This window comes from Pelmatolapia mariae, linkage group LG1, assembly GCF_036321145.2.
Source record: "Pelmatolapia mariae isolate MD_Pm_ZW linkage group LG1, Pm_UMD_F_2, whole genome shotgun sequence".
Classification (NCBI taxonomy): Eukaryota; Metazoa; Chordata; class Actinopteri; order Cichliformes; family Cichlidae; genus Pelmatolapia; species Pelmatolapia mariae.
In genome coordinates, this window is record NC_086227.1 from 24,989,846 (window position 1) to 25,016,927 (window position 27,082).

Below are 27,082 nucleotides of genomic sequence, written 5' to 3' on the forward strand. Positions count from 1 at the left end.
TCAAGGACGGGAAACTTTATTTCCACCTCTTACATATTCAGTAGGCCTTAGCCTAATTGACCTTAAAATCAGACAGTTGTAAACAGATAAAGTTAAAAATGAAACATCAAAAAGTGAAAACGTGAACACTGAGCACACAGTTGGCCTTACGTATACCAATAAATACATTTCAAACTAAATGTGGAGAAACATTTTTTTTTTTTTTTTCACAGGCTACACTAAAACCAAATGCGTGCAAAAACCATGCCATTAAACATCAGTAATCAACAATTCTTAAAATACTTAAAGGATATAAAAAGTCTTTAGTTATCAGGACAATAAAACTGTAAACAAACAAACAAAAAAACTAAATTTGTGTTGTCTGTTTTTCTGAAAAGGAAAAGACCTTTAGTAGAACACTATATTCCTCTCAAACCTAAAGTTCAGAAGCAATTCAATAAATAAATAAATTCAGAACAAATGTTCTGAGCTGTGGTTTCACATTAGCATCAAAAATTGTTCCCATGTCTGACAATACTAAGCTTTGACAAGTTTTGTTACAGCCTATCTACACAAATCTCTGAGGCAATGAATCCGGCGATTCGGCTGGAAGGCACCATTGTTGGAAAGTAAGTCCACGGGGTCTGGCTTTGCTCCTGAATGTCAGAAGCACAACATCAATACGAAGACTGAAACAGACCCACAGAGTTAGTGGTAGGATCGACACTCATGCGTCCTCTCATTTGGTACAGTGTTGGTTTGAAGTCTAACAAACTGACATCTGTCCCACTCTTACTGTCACTGTGTGTGATTGTGTCTTTGTAGACCAGCGCTCCTCACACACAGACACACACACACATGAAGCTGCAGTGAGAGCTCAGAGCTCGTCGTGGTTCCTGGTGAGGTCTTCTCCATAGTTAGTAGCCTGACTTCCCACAAACATGTTCCAGTTCTCGAGGATCTCCTCTTTAGTCAGCATCTGATCCTGAGATAGAACGTGTGAAATATGATGATTAAAAAAGCTCTTATTTAAATGTAAACAAAAACACTCTCCCGAAAGCAGAAAAACACTCAAGTGAAGAATTCTGGTGTGAACTGAAAACGAAATACACCAATAAAGAAAATTAACTCGTTTGCGTGCCGTCTCTGTGCCTGCACTCTGGCGGCCCGTCCAGATCGTACACTTACTTTTGCCCTCTATCGGCTAAGACAGGTTCCAGCCTGTACACAGTGACTCTAATGAACCCTGTGCTGACAAGCTCTCATATCCACAAGGGCACAAGCAATAGATATGAAATCATATCAATATAACTCTAACAGTATACCTTGTCCTGATCAGACTCGTACACCAGATGTCTGGCCTCCGCCTGTGCATGATCATAGTCCTGTGGCATGATCCAGTGACGGATTTCATCCTGGTCCATTTTTCCATCTTTGTTCAAGTCTCGGAAGTCAGAGAACTGTTCCCTCTCAGTCTTGACCCACTCTGGTTCTGGACCACCATCCTCATGTGCAAACATGTCCGCTGAAACCCAAAGAAATGATGAAAGAACATTTGAATAAAGACATTTCGACATTTTTTTAGTTTGCATTTGAAGAGAACGCACAATTTACACCTTAAATACACTCCTGGTATAAATTCCTACAGAAATGGCATACACATTATGTACACCATTTCACATGCAAGCTTTCCAAAGCAAACACTAATGACACTGAAGCTCTGAATGAATAAAACCCTAACATCCATCTATAGTGGAGGTGAAGGTTAAAAAAAACAGATCATTTATTTTGTCACCAACGACATGCCAATCTATGCATCCTGACATTATACAGTTCTCTGTTCCTGTCCTGTGACAATGGTTGTTTCCCTTTTTGTGTAAAGTACGTTCAACATCATGAATTTTCAACAAGATGAGAGTCAACAGCTTACAAAGCACTGGAAAGAGATAACAGCAACCGCTCTACAACGAATACCACTTATGCTCAGCAGACTGAGCCATATGTCAGCAGTGACATCACTGTGCTTGAATAATTTCAAGTAGTGGTGTCAAACTTTTTCTTTCAACTTGGAGCCAGCAAAACATACCTTTCAGTCTACTTAGAAACACTGCTGTCAGCACAGTTCTCCGGGTTAACCACGTTGTGGCAGACAATGGGTGATGTGTCTGTTAGTAATAAGGCTGGAAAACGCATATTAGCTCCACTGGGACGACATTTAAAGTCCCCCCGAATCCCCAAATTTTGCCCTTAGCAAAGCCATCTAGTTGGCTGGACTGGAGACCTATCTGGCATGGTTAATTTAAAGGCCGCTATCAGGAGTTCTAAATTACAGTTTATACAATCCACTGTGTCCTGTTATCTCAGCAGTGTTGTCATTTCAGTGTACTGATAGAAAAATCATCAACACTAAATGATTCATAATTAAAGAACTGTGCACACATAATGCTACTAAGAGGACATGCACATATTTCTTATTTTCTGAAAAGAGCTGAAAAGTTACTGCAAACTCCTGCAACACTTTAAAATCCACTTTTTTCCAGTGATTAGGGGATTGACGCAAATTGTTGAAATATTATATTATGCTCCTTATTCACATTCCTGTTCGTCTTTGTATGCTTCAATTTGTCAATGTGTGTTTTAAAAACACTGAGTGGTATATTGTAAGGTTTTAAGTGGATGTTTGAGTGCTAATGGGTTTTATTTTTTTACCATTGCTTAATTAAATGAATTCAATTTTTGAATTAACTCACCGATATATTCGTCCTCATCCACATGCCCATCACTGTTCCTGTCAATGTCCTCCAAGGTTTCCTGCATAGAGAATGAGATGATAATATCATTAAAGGAAGACACAAGGGCCCGTCAACTATAGAGGAACTTTCACTTTGAGTAATAGAAGAGAAACGTGCAGCCCTGGGGTGTAAAAGTGAATTTATAAGATTCTGCTCACAGCTGGGCTGGCAGAGTGACACAACAATACAGCACTGCTGATGAGTTGCACTCAACGATGATTTACCCTTTTCAGCAAACACTTGGTTCCACTAGATTTATCTGTAACATACTGGATCTGACAGTATGTGAATTTGGCTAACTGGTTAATTAAAGGGAAGGGAGTTTAAGTATCTCAGGGTTTTGTTCATGTGGGGGTGGCACTTGTAGTGATGTGGATGCTGTAGTGGTCTGAGCATGAAAGCAAAGCTGTCAGTTTGGTTCCTACTCTTACTTATGGTCACGAACTTTGGGTAGCAACCAAGAGAATGAAATCTTGGATACACGATGCAGAGACTATTTTCTTCCAAAGGGTGTTCAGGGTCCCCTTTACAGACAGGGCAAGCAGCTTGGCTGTTCTGGAGTTACTTAGATTAGAGCTGCTACTCCTACATCTGACTTGGATGACTCCTGGATAACTCCTGGATGCCTCCTAGGTTCAGTGTTTTGGGCAGGGAGGATGCCCTGCTAAGTAGCAGAAGATGGGTGGATGGAAGGATTTCTAATAGTTCACTAAGAGGAAAAAAGAAAATCTTTTTCTTAAACCCACATAGCCTGTGCAGGGTAAGCAAAAAGAGATTTTTCTCCAGTGTAGCTCTTTATAAACACTAAAAGGGTAAGATGTTCTCCGTTTTATAAGGATGCAAAAAGGACATGACAATTCACAGCAGTATAATCGGTATCATAATTAAAACCTATGTTCTGCTATAAAATCTTGTCTTTGCTTGGAAAATAACATAATGGGTTCAGCAATGAACTAAAGCATTTTATATGAGCTTTCTTTCACATCAAACAGTTTCAGATCACTAAAACTGACCCTTTTGTAACTCTTTTTAGGTTGAAATTCAGAAATTCTCTTGGTGGTGTGTTAAAGGGAAGAAATGAAGACCTACATAAACACCACCACATACATCCAAGTTTTGCTTCCTGACTAGTTTTCCTAAATTCCTAATCAATAACTATGCCTCCTTGATTATTCACATCTCTCTGACTTTACTAACACCAGTTCTGTTCTGTTTACTTTGGCCAAATACATGTGAATGCTCATGCAAAGTGTTACGCTTCAGAATGAAAGATTTCTCGTCTGCCAAATTTAATCTACTATTCTTAAGGACTGGTATTGTTCCACGTTTGTAGTGTGCAGGAGCTCTCTGGTGCCAATAGTAGATGGCAGCAACACAAGCAGTTTGAAGGTAGAAATGTGAAGTGTGTGTAGGTTTCCAGTTAGCGCTTACCAACTTCATGTTCCTCCCTGATCCTGCACATCAATCTCCTTCAGTTATTGTTCACGCTAGCCTACAGCCACATCCTTTCTAATGTTTTTCCTATGATCGCATGTACCATCAGTTACTCATTTGTTTGCATAGTTTTAGAAAGATCAGTGTTTCTGAAAAATTCATTGTAAGTATAAAGTATGAATGCAGCATGTATGTATGTGTGACTATCGTGTTAGCTCTAGCCAGATTCACCACAATCAGTGAAGACACCCCTGGCTGAACCGTTCTTTGGTAACATTCAGCAACATCATAAAAATGAGAGATTAATAATTAACTCTGTCAAATGGGTAGTACAAATTTTATGAACAGAGCAGCATAGTGCATCACTGCTAACATTCGCCACCCCACATTCCACGAAGCCGAATATATATTTAAAGATTGAGTTTTAAATGGGACGGTCGGTTTGTCCCACTGGACCTGTTCCCAAAAAAAATATAGGAACTCAATCATTTCTGGGCCAAGTTAAAATTTCATTAGGAGGTTATTCAAATGTAGCACATTTATTTAAGTAGCGAGATCAAACACATGGAACAGAAACTCAAAACTCTTGGAATTAAATCATATTTCTTATTAGGCAGACGTGCTCTTACTTTTGGGAACGTCACTTCTTTGAGGTCTGACACGCGTACTCCTTACTTAAAGATCATATGAACACAAAGGGCTTACCAGAACCACAATATCCTTCATGTGTTCAAACTCCTCAGGGTGGAGGAAGGCTGTGAACTCTTCTCTGTCTGCTGCCAGGTCCCCATTCAGATCAGCTGCTTTAAACCTCCTCTCATCACGAGGGAGCATCTTCTTGAAGCTGAACTGGTCCGTGGCATCTTCAAATTCTTCGGGGTTGGCTAAGAGGGTGAAAAAAAAAAAGATGAATAAAAAATGAATCAGGTTTAATAGCTATGTAATACTTTAATACTAAAAACAAACAAACAAAATACATCATGTGTCTTGAACTAGTGAGCCCATACCGAGGTAGTATCCATATGTGGCTTGTTTGTACTCATCCCAGGAAATCTTATTGTCCTTATTCAGGTCATAATCAGTCCACACCTTGGCTACATTCTCATACACATAACGCTTCTGTACGCGCTTTATCCAAGCCTTGAGTTCAGCTGTGGTGATGTAGCCATCTGCATCGCTGTCTATTCGGTCCACAATTTTTCTGTTGGGCAGGGGAAAAAACAGATATTAGTGATATATTAACTAGATCTTATAGGCATATATAGGCAACATACAGTGCTGTGCAAAAATATTGACTCAGCCCCTCATTCTTTATATTTTGGTTGAAAAATATTTATTTATTGAAATGTGCAAAAAATTGATGAAATTCAATATAGAAGGCAAAAATTTAGGTTTTACAATTTAACAAGTTTAAAAGTCAGTATTTGGTATGGCAGTGTTTATTCTTCTTTAAGTAGGCTTCAGGGCCAATTCTTCAGGCTTCTTGAAGAACAGTCAAAGCTCTTATTTGGATGTTGGCTGCTTTTTGTAGTGTTCTCTGTCAAGATGATCTCACACAGCTTCAGTAGTGTTGAAGTCCGGGCTCTGGGGAGACCAGTCCATGACTGATAATGTTAATGTGTGTTTTTCAGTCCAGGTATGCTTTAACCGCACTGGCATTGTGTTTGGGATCATTGCTATACTGAAAAATGAAGCCTTGCTGATAAGATGCTTTTCAGATGGTATTAGATGGTGGATCAAAACCTAATGGTATTTTTCTGCATCAGTAATTCTGTCAAGTTTGACAAGGTCCCAAACACCACCGGCTGAAATGCAAACCCAAACCTTGAAAAGTGCAGATTTTACTTATTATTTTGTTTTATTCAAATATATTTTCCTTTCTGTGTTGTAAAGTAACAGTATGTAAAGTTGACAGAGCCTCCACTGTTTTACAGATGGCTTTAGATACTTAATGTTACACCTCTCTCCTGACATACACAACAATTTAAACCCAAAATTCCAAATTTGGATATCTCTGCTTTTTCTCCCCATTTAAGCTTCTTCACAGCGACCCTTCCACTGAGACCACTTCTGATGAGGCTTTCAGTGAACAACAGATGGACCAACTAAAGAGAGATTCGTCTCTCTGGTCCTGCGTCAAGTTTTCGGTTGATTTTTGTCCTTTTTCTTAAGAACATAAGTTTCAGATACTGTTCATCTGCTGCAATTAGTCCTTTATAGGCCTGCTACTTCCTTTTTATTGTTCACCAATTGTCCACTTCCTGTTTTTTAACGCTTGAATGATTCATGTTAGTGTTAAGTGATTCAACAAACAAACAGACAAAAATAAAAATAAAAATGAAAATAAAGGAATGGACCAAAAATTAGGGGGAAAACAAAACAGATGTCCAAAGAAAAACTTTGAAAACCAATTAAATGTACGAAGGAAAGTATAAAAGTAAAATATAGAGTGACCGAAGACTTTAGTAATGAGATACTGATTAATGACAGGCTGGATTAATAATTAATAAATAATTAATTTCCTATAAGTAATGTGGATTCGTAGAAACGATTTCTGAGGGAGGGGCAGGCAAACCCAGTTTAGGAGGCTAAAAACTGCAGTGCATCTGTGGTGTATTCTTAGACCTGGGCTGCCACGTTGTGATATTACAGGGGTCCTCCCTCTTTCAAGACAACAAGCAGGAGTTTTCTGGACTAACTTGCGTCACATGGTGCCAACTTGTCACTGCAGCAGTGGCAGAAGAAAAAAAAACGTTTAATACTTGAAGAATCCTGCCAACAGAACCACGTGGCACACTGAGTGTGCGCTGCAGTTTTGTACAGAATACCTACATGCAGAACTTCGGCGATTAAACTTTCCTTAAACTTCACCCCCATAAATGAATCTTTAATGAGTATTTGTAATTAAGATTTCTGCAGACTATTAAGTGCACAGTGTGTGCAAACAGTATGGGTGCCATAATAAAGCAGGTGTGCTTTCACAGGCACATGTTCCCATGTTTTTAAATGTTTAGTGTTCTTAGTCTGAACAGTTACACGAAACGGGCTTCAGCGGCAGAGTGTGTGATTTAAAACAAACAAACAAACACAAAAGCTCCAACCTGCCCTTCGAAATCCCACCAAGCCCGTCACTAACTTCACTTTCAGATACCAAAAATCAGCTTATGTGGCAGAGTGCTGGTAGCATTTCCTTACCCGAGCCTGTCCTTGCTCTCTTCAGGGGTGAGCTGATCAAATGTTTTGGCCTCCTCTTTGCCCAGAAAGGCCTCATGGTCATACTGGAAGCTCTTATTGTCTTCGTGGGCTTGTCTGCTTAGCTCTGGCTCATGATGAACTCTCTCTTTTCTCAGCGTCGGCTTGGTCTGCGCCACAGCGGCGCAGAGGAGCACAGCGCACACGAAGCTGAAGCCGGCCATCAGTCGGGGTTCAAGCTGACTTCTCTCAGAGGGCACAGCGATCTCCAAAACGGGCCTACAACACAACAACACACAATGATCAAGCGGCTGTGTAGCTCCTTTCACTGCTGGACCGCTAAACGCCGACTTTTTGTCCTGTCTTAAGCGGCGGAGCGCAATAATGTTGCAGCAATGTTCAAACACCCTCAAAACGCAACCTGCGCCCGCAAACAGGTCCTCTATGAACACCTACACTCCTCGCAGTTTTAGGCAATCCTGTCCCTTATCCCAATGAAAGGGATGCAACCAAACAGGGATTTCCTGCCGCCTTACGTACAGCCATTCACAGGCTCCGTTTCATTCAGGCCCCAGCCCCAACCACTACCAGAATATCCCCCATTGGTCCACGGGATGTCGGTAACACGAGAGGGATTCCGGCGCCACGTTGCAAGCTGACTAACGACCAGAGCAGGAGAATCAACGTGGGTCAGCGAGCAACCAGTGAGAACGGGAGTAACACACACAGTTTTAGGGAACTGTTTAAGTGTTTTCTGCCAACTTGTAATAAGGTGCATTTGAAATGAAAAGGCTGTGTGCACAGCTACGCTGATGTACAGGGATATAAATGAACCATTGCTGTCTAAAAAATTCATCAGTCACAAGTATGCAGCTCGCTGCTTCAGTGTAAAACGTTTAAGGTAAAACATGCTGGAACTGATTTCAGTGTTTGATGTTTGTTTGAGGGTAAAGTTCCTTGAATCCGTAAAATATGCAATACTATAGTAGTATACGAGTACTGCTTACTGGATTTAGATGGATTATTCTATATGTTAGTTGCTATAGAACTGAATGAATAACTTGCATCATGACACAGTTAAAGTCTTGCTAAGATAACAGCTGTGAAATATCTTTGAATGTGTCTATGTGTGTTAGTGTGTCTGAGAGTGATAGAGAAAGTGAAGGATGGGAGGGTAACTAGTGGGAATGTTATGTACTGGCCATGCACTATATTTAGTAATAAAAAGACAACATATCCTATCAGATGTTGAAACTGGGACATTTAAATAAAATGCTGATTTTAACATGCTTTCAGAAACATATTTCCAAAGACTTAAGCATCCGGAAGCTGAGGAGGGCAATTGCTGCTACAGGAACTCTGTGTGGCATTTATCTGGGCTCTAATCTGAGGTGCTGTTAACTTGCGAATTCTGAGGCTGGTGACTCGGATGAATTTATCCTCAGGAGCAGAGGTGACTCCTTCCTTTCCAGGGGTGGTCCTCATGTCAGCCAGTTTTGTCGTAGTGCTTGATGGTTTTTGCTACTACACTTCAAAGTTTTAGCAATTTTCTGGACTTACTGACCTTCAGTTTTCAAAGTAATGATGGACTGTCGTTTCTCTTTACTTAGCTGATTGGTTTGAGCTGCTTGGTTTAGTTACATTTTGTATTTCATAATCCCCAAAACGTTTTCAATGGGTGAATGACAGGCAGGCCGGTTCAGCACCCACTGTCTTTTACTCTTGTAATCATGTGCAGAATGTGGTTTGGCAATGCGTTGCCTGAAAAAGACAAAACCTGGATGGCAGCATATGTTGTTCCAAAACCTGATTTATCGTTCATCACTGATAATCCTTTCACAGATGTGTGTGTCACTCGTGCCATGTGCACTAATGTATTCCCTTGACCGGCCCTTCAAATTTACCTGTAAAATGGGCCCGCCGGTGGGCCCATGGTCAATAAAGGGTTAATGCCCTTTATTTTAAACTGCTTTCTGAAAACGAGTTGGATGGTTAGCTGAGAGGATGTAGCCTCTATTATTTCTTTTGTTGGGTAGAGAATATATGTATGTACAGTTAAGCCCATAATTATTCATACCCCTGACGAATTTTGACTTAAAGTTACTTTTGTTCAACCAGCAAGCTCTTTTTTGACCAGAAATGACACAGGTGTCTCCCAAAAGATAATAAGACGATGTACAAGAGGCATCATTGTGAAAAAAAATATTTCTCAGGTTTTATTTATATTTTAGCAAAAAGTATCATGTCCAGAATTATTCATACCCTTCTCAATAATCAATAGAAAAAAGCCTTTATTGGCTATTACAGCAATCAAACGCTTCCTATAATTGCAGACCAGCTTTCTGCATGTCTCCACAGGCATTTTTGCCCATTCATCTTTAGCAATGAGCTCCAAATCTTTCAGGTTGGAGGGTCTTCTTGCCATCACCCTGATCTTTAGCTCCCTCCACAGATTCTCAATTGGATTCAAGTCAGGACTCTGGCTAGGCCACTGCAAAACGTTAATGTTGTTGTCTGCTAACCATTTCTTCACCACGTTTGCTGTATGTTTTGGGTCATTGTCGTGCTGAAATGTCCACTGGTTCCCAAGGCCAAGTTTTTCTGCAGACTGCCTGATGTTGTTGTTGAGAATCTTAATGTATTGCTCTTTTTTCATGGTGCTGTTTACTGTGATTAGGTTCCATGGTCCATTGGCTAAAAAAACACCCCCAAAGCATTAGGTTCCCACCACCATGTTTGACAGTGGGGATGGTGTTCTGTGGGTTGAAGGCTTCTCCATTTTTATGCCAAATGATCACAATGATGCCAACATCATTGTGACCAAATAATTCAATTTTTGTTTCATCTGACCATAACACTGAAGACCAGAAACCTTCATCTTTGTCCAGATGAGCATTTGCAAAGGCCAAATGAGCTTTTGCATGCCTTAGAAGTGCCTGGAGAAGTGGCGTTTTCCTTGGTCTGCATCCGTGGAACCCAACAGTGTCCGTTGGACTGTCTGGCTTGAGACATTGCCACCAGCAGAGCCCAGATTCACCAGAATGGCCTTGGTGGTGATCCTTGGATTCTTTTTCACCTCTCTCACTATCCTCCTGGCCAGCACAGGTTTCACTTTTGGCTTCCGACAACGTCCTCTGAGATTTTCCACAGTGCGGAACATCTTGTATTTTTTAATAATACTTTGCACTGTAGCCACTGGAACTTGAAAACATTTGGATATGGCCTTGTAGCCCATTCCTCACTTGTGAGCAGCCACAATGCACAGCCGCAGGTCCTCACTGAGTTCCTTTATCTTAGCCATGACTGTCCACAGACCACCTGCAGAGAGCTGCTATTTTTCACCTGTTGAGTTGATCAAAACAGCTATTTCCAATTAATCAGGGTAATTAGGATGCTTTAGAACAGCTTTGACTATTTGGAATGGTATGGAACTTTGGATTTTCCCAGAGACTGTGACAGTTTGTAAAGGGTATGAATAATTCTGGACATGATACTTTTTGCTCAAATGTAAATAAAAGCTGAGAAATATTTTTTTTCCACAATGATGCGTCTTGTACATCATCTTATTATCTTTTGTGAGACGCCTGTGTCATTTCCAGTCAAAAAATAACTTGCTAGTTGGATAAAAGTAAATTTAAGTCAAAATTTGCCAGGGGTATGAATAATTTTGGGCTTAACTGTATGTGTGTATGTGTGTACACTACCAGTCAAAAGTTTGGACACGCCTTGTGATTTAATTGTTTTCCATTATTTTCACGACTATTTACATTGTAGATTCTCACTGAAGGCATTAAAACTATGAATGAACACATATGGGATTATGTAGTACTAAACAAAAAAGTGTGAAATAACTCAAAATATATTTTATATTTTACATTCTTCAAAATAGCCACCCTTTGCTTTGATTACTGCTTTGCAAACTCTTGGCATTCTCTCGATGAGCTTCATGAGGTCGTCACCTGAAATGGTTTTCCAACAGTCTTGAAGAAGTTCCCAGAGATGCTGAGCAATTGTTGGCCCTTTTGCCTTAACTCTGTGGTCCAGCTCATCCCAAACCATCTCGATCAGGTTTAGGTCGGGTGACTGTGGAGGCTAGGCCATCTGGAGCAGCACTCCATCACTCTCTTTCTTGGTTAAATAGCCCTTACACAGCCTGGAGGTGTGTTTGGGGTCATTGTCCTGTTGAAAAATAAATCATTGTACAGCTAAACGCAAACCGGATGGGATGGCATGTCGCTGCAGGATGCTGTGGTAGTCATGCTGGTTCCTTGTGCCTTCAGTTTTGAACAACAGTGTCACCAGCAGTGTCACCAGCAAAGCATCTCCACACCATCACACCTCCACCATGCTTCACGGTGGGAACCATGCACATAGAGACCATCCGGTCACCTTTTCTGTGTCGCACAAAGACACGGCGGGTGGAACCAAACATCTCAAATTTGGACTCATCAGACCAAAGTACAGATTTCCACTGGTGTAATGTCCATTCCTTGTGTTTCTTGGCCCAAACAAATCTTTTTCTTCTTGCTGCTTTTCCTTAGTAGTGGTTTCTTAGCAGCTATTTGACCATAAAAGGCCTGATTTGCATGTTCTCTGAACAGTTTATGTAGAGATGTGTCTGCTACAGGAACTCTGTGTGGCATTTATCTGGGCTCTAATCTGAGGTGCTGTTAACTTGCGAATTCTGAGGCTGGTGACTCGGATGAATTTATCCTCAGGAGCAGAGGTGACTCCTTCCTTTCCAGGGGTGGTCCTCATGTCAGCCAGTTTTGTCGTAGTGCTTGATGGTTTTTGCTACTACACTTCAAAGTTTTAGCAATTTTCTGGACTTACTGACCTTCAGTTTTCAAAGTAATGATGGACTGTCGTTTCTCTTTACTTAGCTGATTGGTTCTTGCCATAATATGAATTTTAACAGTTGTCAAATAGGGCTGGCAGCTGTGTACCAACCTGACATCTGCACAACACAACTTATGGTCCCATCACCATTAGGAAAGCAAGAAATTCCACAAATGAACCCTGACAAGGCACGCCTGTGAATTATTTATCAATTTTTTTCTTTGCTACATAATTCCATATATCTTGTGTCATATATTTGATGTCATCAGTATCTATCTGCAATGTAGAAAGTAGTAAAAATAAAGAAAAACAATTAAATGAGTCCAAACTTTTCACTGGTAGTATATGTATGTATTTATTAATGTAAAGTATGCATATATGATTTAGTCATCCTTCCCACTGCCATAATTTTCATTCCGTCCCTTTAATACCATCCATAAGGCAATAAAGATTCAGATTTATTCCTACTGATGTCTTTGATATCTTGAATGTAAAGATAGCAGTCCAGATAACTGATAGATATCATGTTATCATTAATAGATATTGTTAGATATTATTAATAAAGTTAATCAAAGAAAAACAGTGCAAAGTGAGTAACAAGAAACTCTTAGGTGGAATGATGAACTTCACTTTGAAGATAGTGGTTCCAAAATTTGGCATTTGCTCTTTTTGTGCGGTGTTAAATAATTCCGTTTCTCCCACATAAACTAAATAAACTATTTCCCAAGACTGTTATATCGTATAACATATCGCATATATCACATATTGTATAGCATATCATATATGATATTGTATATCATACCACATATCAGCCAGTGGTGTTGGAGATTTTGTCAAATCAATGGATCTGACATCCATCCATCCATAGATAGCCCTCCCCAGAGCCTGGACCTCAACATTATTGAGGCAATGTGGGATCATCTTGACCGAGAACGGAACAAAAGGCAGCCAACATCCAAAGAAGAGCTTTGAATGTCCTTCAAGAAGCCTGGAGAACTATTAATGAAGACTACTTCAACAACAACAGGATATGTTGAAGAACACTCTGGGGTTTTTTTTTTGTTTGTTTGTTTTGTTTGGTTTTTTGCCTCAGATACACTATTTATTTCCCATTTTCCTAAAACAGTATAAAGTGTAAAGAAGTGTGAGGCTGATTCAACACTTTTGCACTGTAGATTTTAGTATTTACTTAAATTAGTTTAGGTTTTAGTAATTTTAGTTAAAGTAGTTTTTAAGTTATTTTTTTTTTAGTTTAAGAAATACAGAGCATGGGTTTCGGATCATAAACAATCTCTGAGAATGTGGAAAGTTAAAAGATTGCTTCAACTACAGATAACTTCATAAGTCAATGCGAGAGTGTGAAGTCGTCCAGTTTAGTTAAGTCCTTGCGATATAATGTTTCGAGATAGAGGAAGAGTTGGTGTAGGGAGGGGTGTGTGATCATATCCACGTGAAGAAAACGAAAAGAATCACATTACTGAGCCCCATCTCAACATGAGGTAATATGGAAGAACAGACTCTGTACCCTGGAAACAACTTGCTGACACTGCCATGCCTAATCCTCCTTTGTGGGCAGGAGAAACATGTATTTTGCCATTCATCATTAGCATAATAAGCCAGCACATGGCACTTTGCTGTTTTGCATAAACAGTACACCCCAGTTTATGATTATAAAGAGGCCCTGGGGCCAACTAACCTCTTTATTCAATTAATGAATAGTTAATGTATTTAAATTAGTCCTGCCTGGTCAATTTGAATCAGTGTGCTGTGCAGACATGAAGAAATACAAATGTGCTTTCCCAAAGAAATGCATTTCCTAAAGATACATATGGATATACAAGAATACAGGATTTTCATCTTGGTGATGGTGCTCGTCTCAGCAGGATTGATAGTTGGACCCTTTCATTAACTTTAGATCACACAACAGGGGCAGATTTTTAGGTGTTACCTGTATGCTGAAGACTATACTCTCAAACAATGGTAGCATGGCTGAACAACAGCAGGCATTAACATGTTGGAAGGAGAAAGTGGATGGCAAGAGTGGCTTTCAACATGAATATTTCACCAAGGAATAGAACGGGGAGGGGGCTGCAGCTACGGGCGTGTTCAGTTAACCATGAGATTGCACACACTGCAGAATGCATTTGGTTAATGTAATTAAGAAAACCCTATGGTGGGAGACACAGAGCATTAGTGTCCAGAAAATTCAGTTCAGTTGTGGCCTCTTTTTGCCCCGTGCTTACAGACACACACTGCATTTATCAGATTTTTGATCTTCTTTTGGTGCGACAACAGCTTTGTTAGTTTGATTAAGCAACAACAATTAATCAGAGCATCTGAATAATTAAAGGGTTATAAATAACTGAGATCGTGCACAATGGAAGTGAGTTTGACAGTAAATATGATTGTAGTTCTTTTTTTTAAATCGCTGTTTACTGTATACCTGAAGTCATGCCTGCAACATTTCATTTACTAGTATTATCAAGTATCTTCTTTAAGCTTTTGAAGACAGAGAAGCTAGAAACTTGTCGATGTTTGCTTTTTAATGTCATTTTTCCCCTTTTTTGTTGTCTGATGTCTTTCAGTTGCAGCTCAGGACTAGGTGGTTCTCTTTTCTGTAACTCTGAGCCACAAAGGCGACAAAAAACTAACTAAATAAAATAAAACAATGCAGATTTATGCAATGATTTTAATGTTAAATGAGAAGCCTCATGTTGTATTTCGCTAAGACACAAAAACTGAGAATGTTGCCAAAATGAAGATTGTGAGAAAGAACTGAGCTGTACTCCCACTCACATCAAAGATTGATCGTGCTCTGGCGTCACTCATTTGATAGTGAAGCCCCATTATGAAACGTCAAGCTGAGTGCGTTCAGCGTCCTCATCTTGGTGTTTTGAAAGTAGATGGGATCAGTGAGAGGTGGATCTGAGTTGAGGATACCACACGCTCATTGGTTTCTTGTTTTATTCAGTATGACCTGAAACTACCGATTGAGGTCGTAAATTTGTCAGGAAAGTGTCGAGGGCAGATTTTACATGGATTTCTCTACAACCGGGATTCTTTTATGGAACACCAAAAGAATCACCCCTCTGCTGATCATTATAAGAATGCTGGTTTAAAGCACTTCCACATTGGTTTTTCAGACCCTGAAGCTATTTTATGTTATCTGTGGATGTGACCTTGTGTGAAGTTGCCCTTTTTCACACATAGTGTCAGACAGTTTCTCACTACTGGATACAAACTTTTTGATTTTTCATTTTATGTTTACCTTTATCAAAGAAGTGAGACTTGAGGTTAAAAGCCTCTTTTACATCACAAGCCTCTCAAGAAGAACATGCAAAATCCACACAGCAGGGCTCTGCCTGGATTTGAAATCAAGACAAAAACAGTGGCAACAATTGCTAACCATGCTGCCTGGTTTAGCCAAGGGTACCTGGGTAATGAATGCGGGAAAATGCATGTTAAAGACTGTTTTATATCTGATTAGGTAATGTGGAGAAAAGACTGCAGGGTGGAAACAGCTTTAGAAGCTTAGTTTAAAGCACTACAGAGTTATAGCGGCACTCTAAGTGAACATATTCAATATACTTTGAAGTGAGACTTTACAGACAGTATACTGTTGAAGTTCCACTTGTATTTTTCAATGTATTGTTTTATTTTGATTCACAGAAACTGTGAGCCGTGTATTTTAATTTCTTTTTCAGCTTCTGAAGATGGGTATGTAACAAAATGTTTATGAAACTGATTTAAACTATTACTTAAAAAAATAGTTAACAGGCCACATCATGTGTATAAGTGAGAGAGTTTAGGGACTCTTGATTTACATCTCGTTTTATTTATTTTTCTTCACTGTATTACCACAAAAGTGATTTGATACTATTCCACTTTATCCACTAAATTGTTTGGTTTGCGTTCTTGGGATTTCCCTCTGCTTTTTTCTCATTAATATGTTTGTTGTTGTTGCTGTTGTCAGGTTTCAGGTTGTGGAAGATTTGAGGTGGAATAGTGATTAGAGTGGAACAATAACAGAGAACACAGAGTCTCTCATCACAGAATTAAACAATTTTCCTCTTCCCTTGTGAATTTTCATAGTAACAATAACTCACCACCCTCACTATACTCAATAGATTAATAAACTTCTCATTGCTGCCACACAGGAGAAAAGAAACCTTTGCTCTGTTTAATGACAACTGTAAAGTGGAGGCAATCATGGGATACCTCCCATGACATTTCCCCCGTTCCTGTCCGCTCCACTTATCTTAGACAAATGGCCGTGCCAGGCCACTATCGAGATGAAGCGCTTTCCCCGAGTCATTACGTCTGTCACCGGGGCCATTTCCATATTGAAAAATCTGAAACAATAAACGACGCCTGAGCCTTTAATAACTGTGAAGGAATCATATTTGGAAAATTGCATTGAAGCAATAACCTTTTCTCCCTGTAATTAGATGACAGAGAGGTCCTGGTTTTAATTAAGTCAGCAATTTATAGTCGCACAGCCATACCTCAGTGTGCTGATTAGTATAGGAGGGATCACAGAACAGCGTTGCTTCAATTTGAACAGATTTGATCTAGTAATTACTGTGTTATATGGCAAAGGCCGCTGCAAGTCTCAGACTCTAGACTCTGTTGATGCAGTGCTCCATGAAGCATGGCCCTTCCTTTCCAGCGTTACTCGAGCTGAAAATATGTGGCAAGCAAGTGTCTGTCTGAATAGGTTTTCAAAGGGGGGTCATCAACAGAGGACATAATCTTTGAGGAGGCATATTAAGGTGGAATTGTGAATGCGGGGACCTCTATATGTGTGTGCGTCTGTTCGAGAGCATTTGTTCTGAGCGCAGCATGATTTCATGCCGCATCTTAATTGATCCTCTTGGTCACTGTTAAATGTTAACATTTGCACGAGGGGGCAGGAGAGTTAAGGATGCTGTTTTAGTGCAGTGTTAATAAACATGGCAATTTACTGTCAATTTATGTTCTGACAGGTCGTAATGAAGACCATGAAAAGAAGATTAGCTGGAGCTGTTACAGCAGACCGTCTGGGGACCGTCATCATGAGACTGTGGGGACCAGTGCTTGTTGTGCGAGCCGGCAGCCTCTGGCTCGCTGTAGCCGTCTACGTGATTGACAGTAATGGTCCGGTTTCAGAAAAAGAGCGGCAAATTTATGTTCACTCATTTATCAGATTACACAGACGTGCATCTATAGGCGATCGGAACAATAGCGCATGGCAGCCCCCTTGACATATCATTAGTGACATCTAACAGATGCTTGTGATCTGTGCTGCTAATTTCATTTGTTTCTCTGGCTAACCATAACAGGATCTTCACAGTGTGGTTAATGCCATGGTGTGGAAGAACAGGGAGATTTTTGTTTTTCAGAGATGTTCAAAACCACTGAATTCTTTGCTTTTTGTGTTTGTTACTTGTTTGCTGATTGTCTCAACCACATGTGAAGTGTGGCTCGAGTGGCTCAAGTCCCATGGGTAAAGGCACTATGATGGTTTAGTGAGAAGTGCTTTGGATATTAAAGTACTGCCCATGAACCGCTTCACTAGTTTGGCTGTAGACCTCTGCTGCTTGTCCCACCACATCTTTCCCATTGCTTCCTAGCATCTTTCTAGTTCTACAACGGCAAATAAAAATATAAAGATGCCCCAGTTGAAAAGCAGCAGTTAATATGAAGTCAATACACCTGGCAGAGATCAGAGAGACAGTATGTGGAGACTCCTGCAGGACTTCTTTCAACCTAATTAGCAATCCCAATGGCCTAATGGAAGAATGGGGTTAATTAATCCTAGCGGATATCTCAGATTGAGCAGAGGGACTCTTTCGGCCCCTAGATCTTCCCTCCATAAAGGTCACACTTCACAATAAGAGAGCAATGCATGTGTTCCCCCTCTGAGGTCCTCTCATCCAATCCCTCAAAACATAATTTGATCTCCTTTCTTCAATCAGCATAACTATATAGCCAGAAAACAAACCCTGGAACACAGTGGAAGATTAAGTGCTAATACTAAATGCTGTCTTCGGGCTCTGAATCATCCATAGATATGTGACAAAGCACCCTCAGAGTTGATGGGGTCTGGTGCTAAATGCGCGCCACTGGCTAAACATCATTTGTGTGTGTGCTGACGCTAGATGCTAAAGGGTGTCTCTAGGCTTTGGCTGCATGACTGTGGCCTGTGATTTATGGGTCATCATTTGGGTGACATTTTCCTCTGGTTCAACTTTCTAGTCAGTTGGCATTACAATACTTTCTTTACACCTTCTTTACACTGTGGCATGTTCGAGGGAAAACCATGCTCAAGTGTGTGCACGTGCCACAAATACTGTTTTCCAGCTTTTGCGCTGCAGGGTTTTTTCTGTGGCCGAGGACACTCTAGTAGATGAGCACTACTACAAAGACCTTAATAGTATGTGATGTAACGAGATTCATCTTCTCAGAGCATTAACAAATCATAACTGAAACACAACATCAGTGGAACTTAAGTATAAAGTAATTAAGAAACTAAATATCGGTGTTTTTAGTGTACTACTATTGCTTCCACTCTTTAGGTTATTAACAGCTCTTGCAAACTCTTTCACTGACTTGCTTCTCCGCTCCCTCATCCAGCAGATAGAATAGTGGAAAGGTTTTGGCTGCAGAAAGAGTGTCTCCCCTGGGCTGCAGCGCAGCTCCTGTCCCCCTTCTCTCCCTGCAGCTGGAGCTACTAGAGCCAGATGCTTCGTAGCTCCACCACCCTCTGTCCCCCCTTTCTCTCTTCCAGGAGGATGGTGCCCAGAGAGGAGGATGACAAACGCCTATGCCTCCTCTTACTGACGGATTTGGACGACCTGACTCCAGCCCTGCACTGTTCCAACCGCCAGCACAAGATGTTGACTTAATGGAAGGGGGTTGGCTGTGGATGGGCCCATATGCGTTTGTATTGGGAAAATATGGCAGGGCGGTGTGTGTCTGTGTATCTCACTATTCAGTAGGATTGTGTGTGTGTTTGTATGCATCTGCGTGTGTGCGTCTTTTCACCTAGCCCAGACTGCCTACATCCATCATGCCATGGCGCTTTGGCAAAGAGTGGGACTCAGACAGCTTCACTAACACACGGTCAGTTAAATTGCCTGTTAAATTGTCCTGGTCTGTAGCTATCTTAGGTGTAGATAAAAACACTGCACTTAAAGCGTGCACTTAAAGGCAGAAATTGTCAAGTAAATGCCAGCCTCCCTCCATGCATAGAGTGAGAAAGAGCGGGACAGAGGGAGAGAGGAAAAAATGGAGATTCTCCAAGGGAAGCACATTTCCATTACAAGACAAAATTCTGCAGCAAACTAAGGTGAATGTATGTGTGCGACTATTGTCAGTGCCATAACTATGGGTCAAGTGGAAATATCATGAAAATATTCAACTTTAATGTTAGTATAATATTCCCGTACAGGCCATTGCAATCTATATTCCAAATTCTAAAGCACTTTGACACTTTGGAAGATTGACAAAATGATCAAAGTAGGACATACGTATGAAAGCTGCATGAGCTTCAGACCCACCTGATCAATAGACTAAATTATGCATGAGCAGCAAAACCTTAATACCTCTTCATCAACCTTCACCGTTCTCCTTTAATGATTAAAACAACGGTTTCAATCCAATACATTTGACATTTCTCACCATGCAACCAGATGGAAAATTAAGTCCCATTCTTTTTACATTACTGGGATATTAAGGATAATTGCTTGCTTCCTTCTTATGTACCTGGAGCAGAAAGATTTACAGAACTGCTCTCCTGTAACAAGTGATGTAGCTGTGATAATAAAAAAAGATGGGTTAGTTCTGGCCACTGGTCAGTGTCATGAAGGAAACGGCAACAAAGAGTAGGAAAACTCGAGCAAATGTTTGCTGTTTAAATAGGAAAAGTTTGCTACACTCATTGATAGATCACTGACCAAAACTTAAAGTCTACATAATGAACTGATATCCAGTCAAAATCAGGCTTTGTAGGTTTTTAGTACCATGAAGTCAGCCCAAACAGCTCAAACCAGGAACCTTTCTGTACACTCTGATTCATTTTTGAAGTTTAATGGTCATTTATTATTTACACCACTTATATATTAGTGTTTTTTCAAGATTACTATATTACTTCAGAGGGTGTGAGAAGTATGATTTGTGCATAAAGCCAGTAGATAACTTGTCAGTAAAGCTTTAAATTAACTAAGCTGACAGTGTTCTGTTTTATCTTTTCTTTCTTTTATTGTTTGAGATATTTAAAGCTGATTCAGAAATATATAATAGTAAATCTCTAATCTTTTTTCTTCTTACGCATATCTATAATTTCATTAGCCAGTGTGCCAGATATTATAAACTGACCTATTCAAGCCACACACTGTTTATAGCAGTATTAGAATTTGACAAGTAGATGGATGCATACAGTCTGCCAAAGTAAACTGTGAAGTGATATGACAGGTCTGTTGACTCAACGGGGAACTCTGTACATATATTAACTGCATCACTGCACGATGTGTGAAAGTGACAAAAAGACAATATTTGTCAGAAGCTATTAAGATTTCCATATTTGAACAGATGCATGAAAATGTCTCGGTTTAAAAAACTCTAGTAAACTACAGAACATTTAATTGTATATATTGAAATTGTTCATGAATGTAGGTTTTTATAAGATTTCACACTGACATCATAAATGATGATGTCAGTGTTCTTGCAGGAAGGTCGGTATACATATCGTCCTCTCATGTGGATCTTAAAACAAAAGTCTGTATATAAAATCTGCGTCTCCATTCGGCCTTCCTAAACAATGATGCCAAACATGCACAAACATAACAAACAAATGAACGAAACAACCAAGTTTTAATTAAATCCTACAGCCTAATTCGAGCCAGAACATAAATAGTGGACTCAAACAGTGAAAGCAATCATTCGGCACAATGTCTACCAGTTGAGTTGATTACAAACTGCGCCAGGTCAGTTTTGGTCAGTAGAGTACAAATTAACTCAGCGGCACGTTCCGGTATTTACACTCTGCAACATTATATGAATTTTTGTGGATGTCTAATTCGGCGCTAGGGGGCAGAAAAGCTCCACAAGTGGCAATGATGAAGCGCGATGACGCTGGCAGTGGAGCTGAGAGCAGCTGCGGCTTGCAGGCCAAGTTTTGAATGTTTGCTATGATTTAGACTGAGCTTAATATGTAATTCGAAATGGTATTCATGAGTTTTATTGTGAAGGTTTGGTGAAATTGCGCTGTTTTATTGTCAGCATAGACTGTTCTTAAATAGTATAGTATATCACTGAGGTGAAGTCTTAACTGTGCAGTGGGTTATAAGGCAGTTATCATAAAACACCGCAGTATTGCTAGGTTGTGTGTCAGTAGCAGATTACGAAATATAGACCGCACACGTGTCTCTGCAGCAGTAAGAGGAAAGTTTAAGGATGGAGACTGTTTTGGCTGGAGTTCTCGTTCTTGCACTCTTTTAGAGGAAAGTTGAATGGGGATGGGCTCTTTCCATCTGAGCGTTTTACTTTAAAACCACACGGTGAATTGTCGTTTGTCCAAGTAGAGCTCGAGAAGCCAAAGTGCAATCTCGTGTAGGTTTCTCCAGTGGTGGCTGAGCAGCCAGAGAACTTTGCGGGAGATTTTGGCTAAACTTCTGCCCATCTGTCTGCCCATCTGAAGAGGGGCAAACCTTTACTTTTAGGGTGCAACTTACGGAGAAAGACTCTTAGTATGTAAGCGCGTTGGCGCGCGCTTACAGGGTAGAAAATGAATCAGTGAGGATTGACCGAATCAAATGTGAATATTCATCACCACAAGTGTCAGAGTTGTTATTGTTTCTGAAACAGCGTGGTCTATGTGATAGGGTGTGGTATGAGCTTATCGGCAGCCGAGGCTTAAAGTGTGATGCTCCAGGTGCACTTTTACGCACAATATATACCTGAAACACAGGAAGACTCTAAAATTCAACTGTTTACCCAATAAAGCGAATTGATTTTTCTTAGATTGAAATGAGTTAATAATATGCAATATCAACTGTTACCCGCACACTGAACCAAAATCTTGCGTTGATGTGTGATGTGTCCTGCTTGGACCCTCAGTGTCGCGCTAATGCGCAGACATGACACTAATGCAGGGTGACCTCTCCTGCTACAAAAACCTATGCAGCAGTCTTCAAATCAATACATGTCAAAGAAATATGAAAACAAACACCATAAACACCGCGTCTCCGCTCAGTAAATGGGCACGTACCTCTGATCTCAGATTAAAGTTTAATACTTTATTGTATATCGGGACCTATACGCACAACTAACCTACCTTGTTAGTGTCAAGGATAGAGTTTTGTCCCATTTTCTACTCTGACATAATTATACTTCAAATTTTAACCCAGTGCAAGTTACACGAGAAAATAGTTGTATTTAAATGAGTTTGTGCTTTTATTTCGCGTCGTGATGCATTATGATGAGCAGCAACCGCAAACCACACTTCATCCATCATGATTTAGTGAATATTACATCCATACATAAAAGACTATGTGAGTCTTGGTTTGTGTGCTTTTTTTTTCTTTTTTCTTTTTCTTTCTTTTTTTTTTTTTTTGCACCAAGGCAGGAGGAGGGTTGCATCTGTTAGGGTCCAATGTTAGTCTTAATTACTGGCCTTCTTGTTCTCCGTGGCCCTCAACCGTCTTTAATTAAAACCTTGATTAGGGGGGAGGAGGTCTCGGGCAAGGCTATTACCAGATGGGTTTCCAGTAATAATAATAAAGACTTTATCCGCCGCTGCTGCCTGTGTGCCATAAAGCGCAGAGCTCGCTGCCCGTCCATATCAAAGCACAGCGAGCAGAAAGAGGCTGTTAATTACGGCGGTAATTACTTGTCTAATTACGGTTCGTTTGTGATTAGATTTAGAAACGTTTCGCGGTTTGTGCAGAGGCTTTCTGTAGCCAGTATGTCGGCTTAACACTGTATAGACTGAAATGTAGTGTGTATCCACAGCGGGGTGCTGCTGAATAACCGGCCTGTAAGGGATGGAGTGAATAAGATCAATAGGGAAGCACTGACCCGAAAATCATCCGTATTTTTCTCAGAGAAGTCCTCAATAATCTATATGTTCAAGGTACAACAAAGTGTCTCTGGAATAAGATACAAACATGTTGTCAAATACAATTTTCACAGTTTTTTTTCGCGTTTTATCTAGAACATGGCTACAATTCCTACTTTTTTTGTTTTTACCCTTCAGAATTTGGCAGGCTTTACAGAGCTTTTAGTGAGCTTTCTTAAAAGTAGCGAAGAGGTCAGCTTCTTCTGTTTTGTGACGTTTCAGAGTCTCTGCAGCCCTCTTATAACTCCCATTTCCAGTGTTAAAAGAACATTTGCTGCTCGCCAAAGAGACAGAAAAGCCAAATCAATAATGCGTCCTGACATATTCAGCAGAATTGCATATTAGCGACTTAAGAGTCGCCACATTATGAATATATCTTGCCAATGGTCTGAAAGTCATTATGACTGCGCACAGGCACGCCGCAGCTTTTATATTCAAGACAGAGAAACTTGCAAATAACAATCAGTTCAATTATCCTCAAAATATTTACTCCAGGATAGGATTTGTCATCCAGACAAGGAGAAGGAGGGAGAGGGGAGGAAGAAGTGATTTCTTGCTGCACTATGTGCGTCTATTTTCCAGACGGTTTGTCGTCGTTATTGCCTGATTTAGTGTGTGTTGTTTTACATAGCCCAGTTATCTGTGTGAGTTCATGTACAGCCTTGTGCCGCGGCATCCATTTATACATATCACACAGATCTGCGTTGAGTTTGTCACATTTTGTGTTTTATGTTCTGTCTCCTCTGTTGCTGGAAGCTATAGGGTCATATACCTGTGCTCCACATCTATCTATCTATCTATCTATCTATCTATCTATCTATCTATCTATCTATCTATCTATCTATCTATCTATCTATCTATCTAGTCTAATTACCTCCCCTCCTCGGATCCTCTGCTTCTCTGCAGCAGGTGTTCCGGCCTCTGACCCTGCATAGAAAAGTGCCAGAGGCCAGGTGATGGCATTAGCGAAGTAATGTCTATTTTTACTCGCACAGCCCGCCTCCTTCACCGCTATAGAAAGGAGCCATGTCGAATAAGATTTTTATACACTTGTCACTTATCATGCTCGTTGAAACTAGGGTGTATAACCCTACTTCGCTCACTTTTTAGGTTAAATTACAGGATCCGAGGCTTTGTGGAAGCATCATTACTCTGTTTGCTGAGATTTATTTGTATGATGCTCAGATATTTTTGTCCACCTGGTCGTTACTAAGACGGCGGACTTGACTAAGTCAGATTGTTTTCATTGACGTGCGATGATCTCCTACATTTACCAATCGTCGGTTATTCTAGTTATCCCGAGTCAGCTGATCAAGCAAATATCATTTTAAACGAACACGGAAAGACAGAGCAGCTGCTTGCAGTGCACGGCACATCGATTACACTATCAGGCGGGTTAACCAAATATTAACAATACAACGCAGACCCAGATAAATTGTCCTAGCAGCATGCTGGAGCCCAGCTTCTGCCAGCCCTGGGGATTATGTATCATGACCACAACTACCATACCGTGTGTTGACTATATCGCACACCATGAATTACACAGAAGAATGCACAACCTCAGTGCTCAATGTTATTCACAAAAATACAGTCAGACCACAGCCCTAGCATGAGTAATGGTGAAACCCTCTTAGCGCAGACCACTGCAAAGCTTGTGACTGGTGACAAGTGTTACATTTCACCATAAAACACTTCGAGTTTTGTCTGGATTTGAACCCAGCTCTACATACAAATTAGTGAAGTTATTATTTAAACAAATCAATAAATAAAAAACTCCTAAAGAACCAAATTTTATGTAGGCGCATTGGAAGAAAAATAAGGACTCCTCAAAATAAGAAACGTGAAATCTATAATAAAATAATTTCCATCTACGAGGTCTGAATTTAAGTTAGAAACATGCTTTAAGGTTCTAATGACATAACATACTTAACAGGTCAAGAAATACCCAGTCAGTCCAACATGTTAGATCTTTGATTTATATTTGATCTATTAGCCAGGTAAATGTTGATGCGTACGAATCTGTTTTGTCATATTTAAGCTCTTCCCTCTCAGTGATTTTCTATTTTCCACACAAACATTTCTTCCAACAGTTACTAAGATAATCATTGAAAAAAGACCTTCATTGTGACTAAACTGGCCACATGTTGAAAAAGTCTTTTAATTATGTGCTTGGTCTAATTAGCTGTTGAAAGTAACAACAAAATCCAAGGTCGAGTTGCTCTATTACCTACAAATCATAGGTTTTTTATATAGATAGTCCTGTTTGGTGGTTCTGAATCCATGCCAACACCCTTTAGCTGATGCGTAATTTACCTCGCCGTGCGTAATTAACTGCGTCGCCATCAGACCCCGGTACGTGTAACACTTTATTTTGAACGGCGCAATACGTTTCCATTAAACGTTATTAAAGCGCAGGGAGTGACGAGCTCTCATTTGTCTTGTCAGGACATCTGACAACCTCGTTAGCTCCCATTTTCCCCTGTCAGCTCACAGCGCGACACGGACACTGACTTCAGCCACTCCTGGCAAGTGAGTGATAAATGCGCCTACTCAGCCCTGCGCAAAACAGCAACATTATTGTTGCCAGCACGAAGCATCAGAATCAATCACAGTCAAGTCTGAGTGGCAGGTGTCAGTCTTAACACTTTGCTATTATTATTATTATTTTTAACTTCAGACCACTGTCAATCTTTAATCTAATTTAAAGGGTCACAGATTTGGGGGGCATAATATCGCCTCTTTGACTTCTCTCTCCAGCCTAACTGACCATGAGCAGCCCACATTTAACGCTCCACGCAGGCCTCACTAGGAGATTGGAGGTTTCGCAAAATGAACTGTTATGAATATTTGTAAGCAAATGGATGATCTCGTTACTTCGCAAAAAAGGGGGCAGAAGAACACTTAATGGCATTGAATCTTTCCGCTCCCTGCACTTTCAGATGCGATTGTAGATCGAAGTCAGACTTGTCACGTTGAGCCAAAGTGAATTCCTAACATCCAGGACGTGCCTGTCTACTCCGGACAAATTGCATCCAATCACCCCGGGGGAATTCGGCTAATGTCTCGATCCAGGGCCGGGGAGCATGGAGAGAAAACAAATCAAACTCTGCACACAGAGCGTGTAGGGCTTATTAAAACATTTCACACAGGGGAAAGAAAGGACCGAAACGAGGAATATGTGTCTGTACACGTGTATGCGTGCGTCGGCTGAAGGGGTGGGCTAATTATGATACATTATCTTTGAACATTGTAGTTTTAAGTTGTAAATATCAAATGTGCAACCTAAACATTTTCACACTACATGCCAGCTGTTTGAGTGGCGGAGAGCGCATGATCTGGGCCTGGCAGTTTAATCACTTCAGCAGGTTGGAGTGGTTGACTAACTTTGGTCTTATTTAAACTCATGTGGGCCTAGCAAGATATTCTTGACGCTAAATAAAAACAATATGCTCTAAAAAAAAAGACTAAATGTACACGAAAGATTCTAACAAATTCTCGTTTGAAGCAAGTTTAAACGCGAGGTTCAAATAGAACTTACCTCCTTATCTCCATTGCAATTAATCCTAATTTAGATGGATGAAATGCCCCCTTTGAACGCAGCATCAGCTCTGCGTGCACCCTCTGCTTTCTGGTAACGTGCTCGGTCCCCTGGACATTTTTCTCTGTCTGCTACAGCGACAGTAAACAATAAGCTCATGAGGCGTAGGCTATGGCAACATAATGTTCTGCATGGCTACAGAAGGGAGGT

The 27,082-nt window shown here is 40.4% G+C and overlaps 1 protein-coding gene across 1 annotated transcript; it reads right to left on the reverse strand.

Annotated features, from left to right (window-relative positions):
• Positions 1–27,014, reverse strand: rcn1 (reticulocalbin 1, EF-hand calcium binding domain). Its single transcript, XM_063500695.1, has 7 exons — positions 26,873–27,014; positions 7,401–7,676; positions 5,213–5,406; positions 4,911–5,089; positions 2,730–2,790; positions 1,305–1,504; positions 1–964 (listed from the first exon to the last, which is right to left on the reverse strand). Exons 1-7 carry the CDS (start codon positions 26,935–26,937, stop codon positions 857–859), a joined length of 1,083 nt encoding a protein of 360 aa, XP_063356765.1. The 5' UTR covers positions 26,938–27,014; the 3' UTR covers positions 1–856.
• Positions 27,015–27,082: the final 68 nt, after the last annotated feature.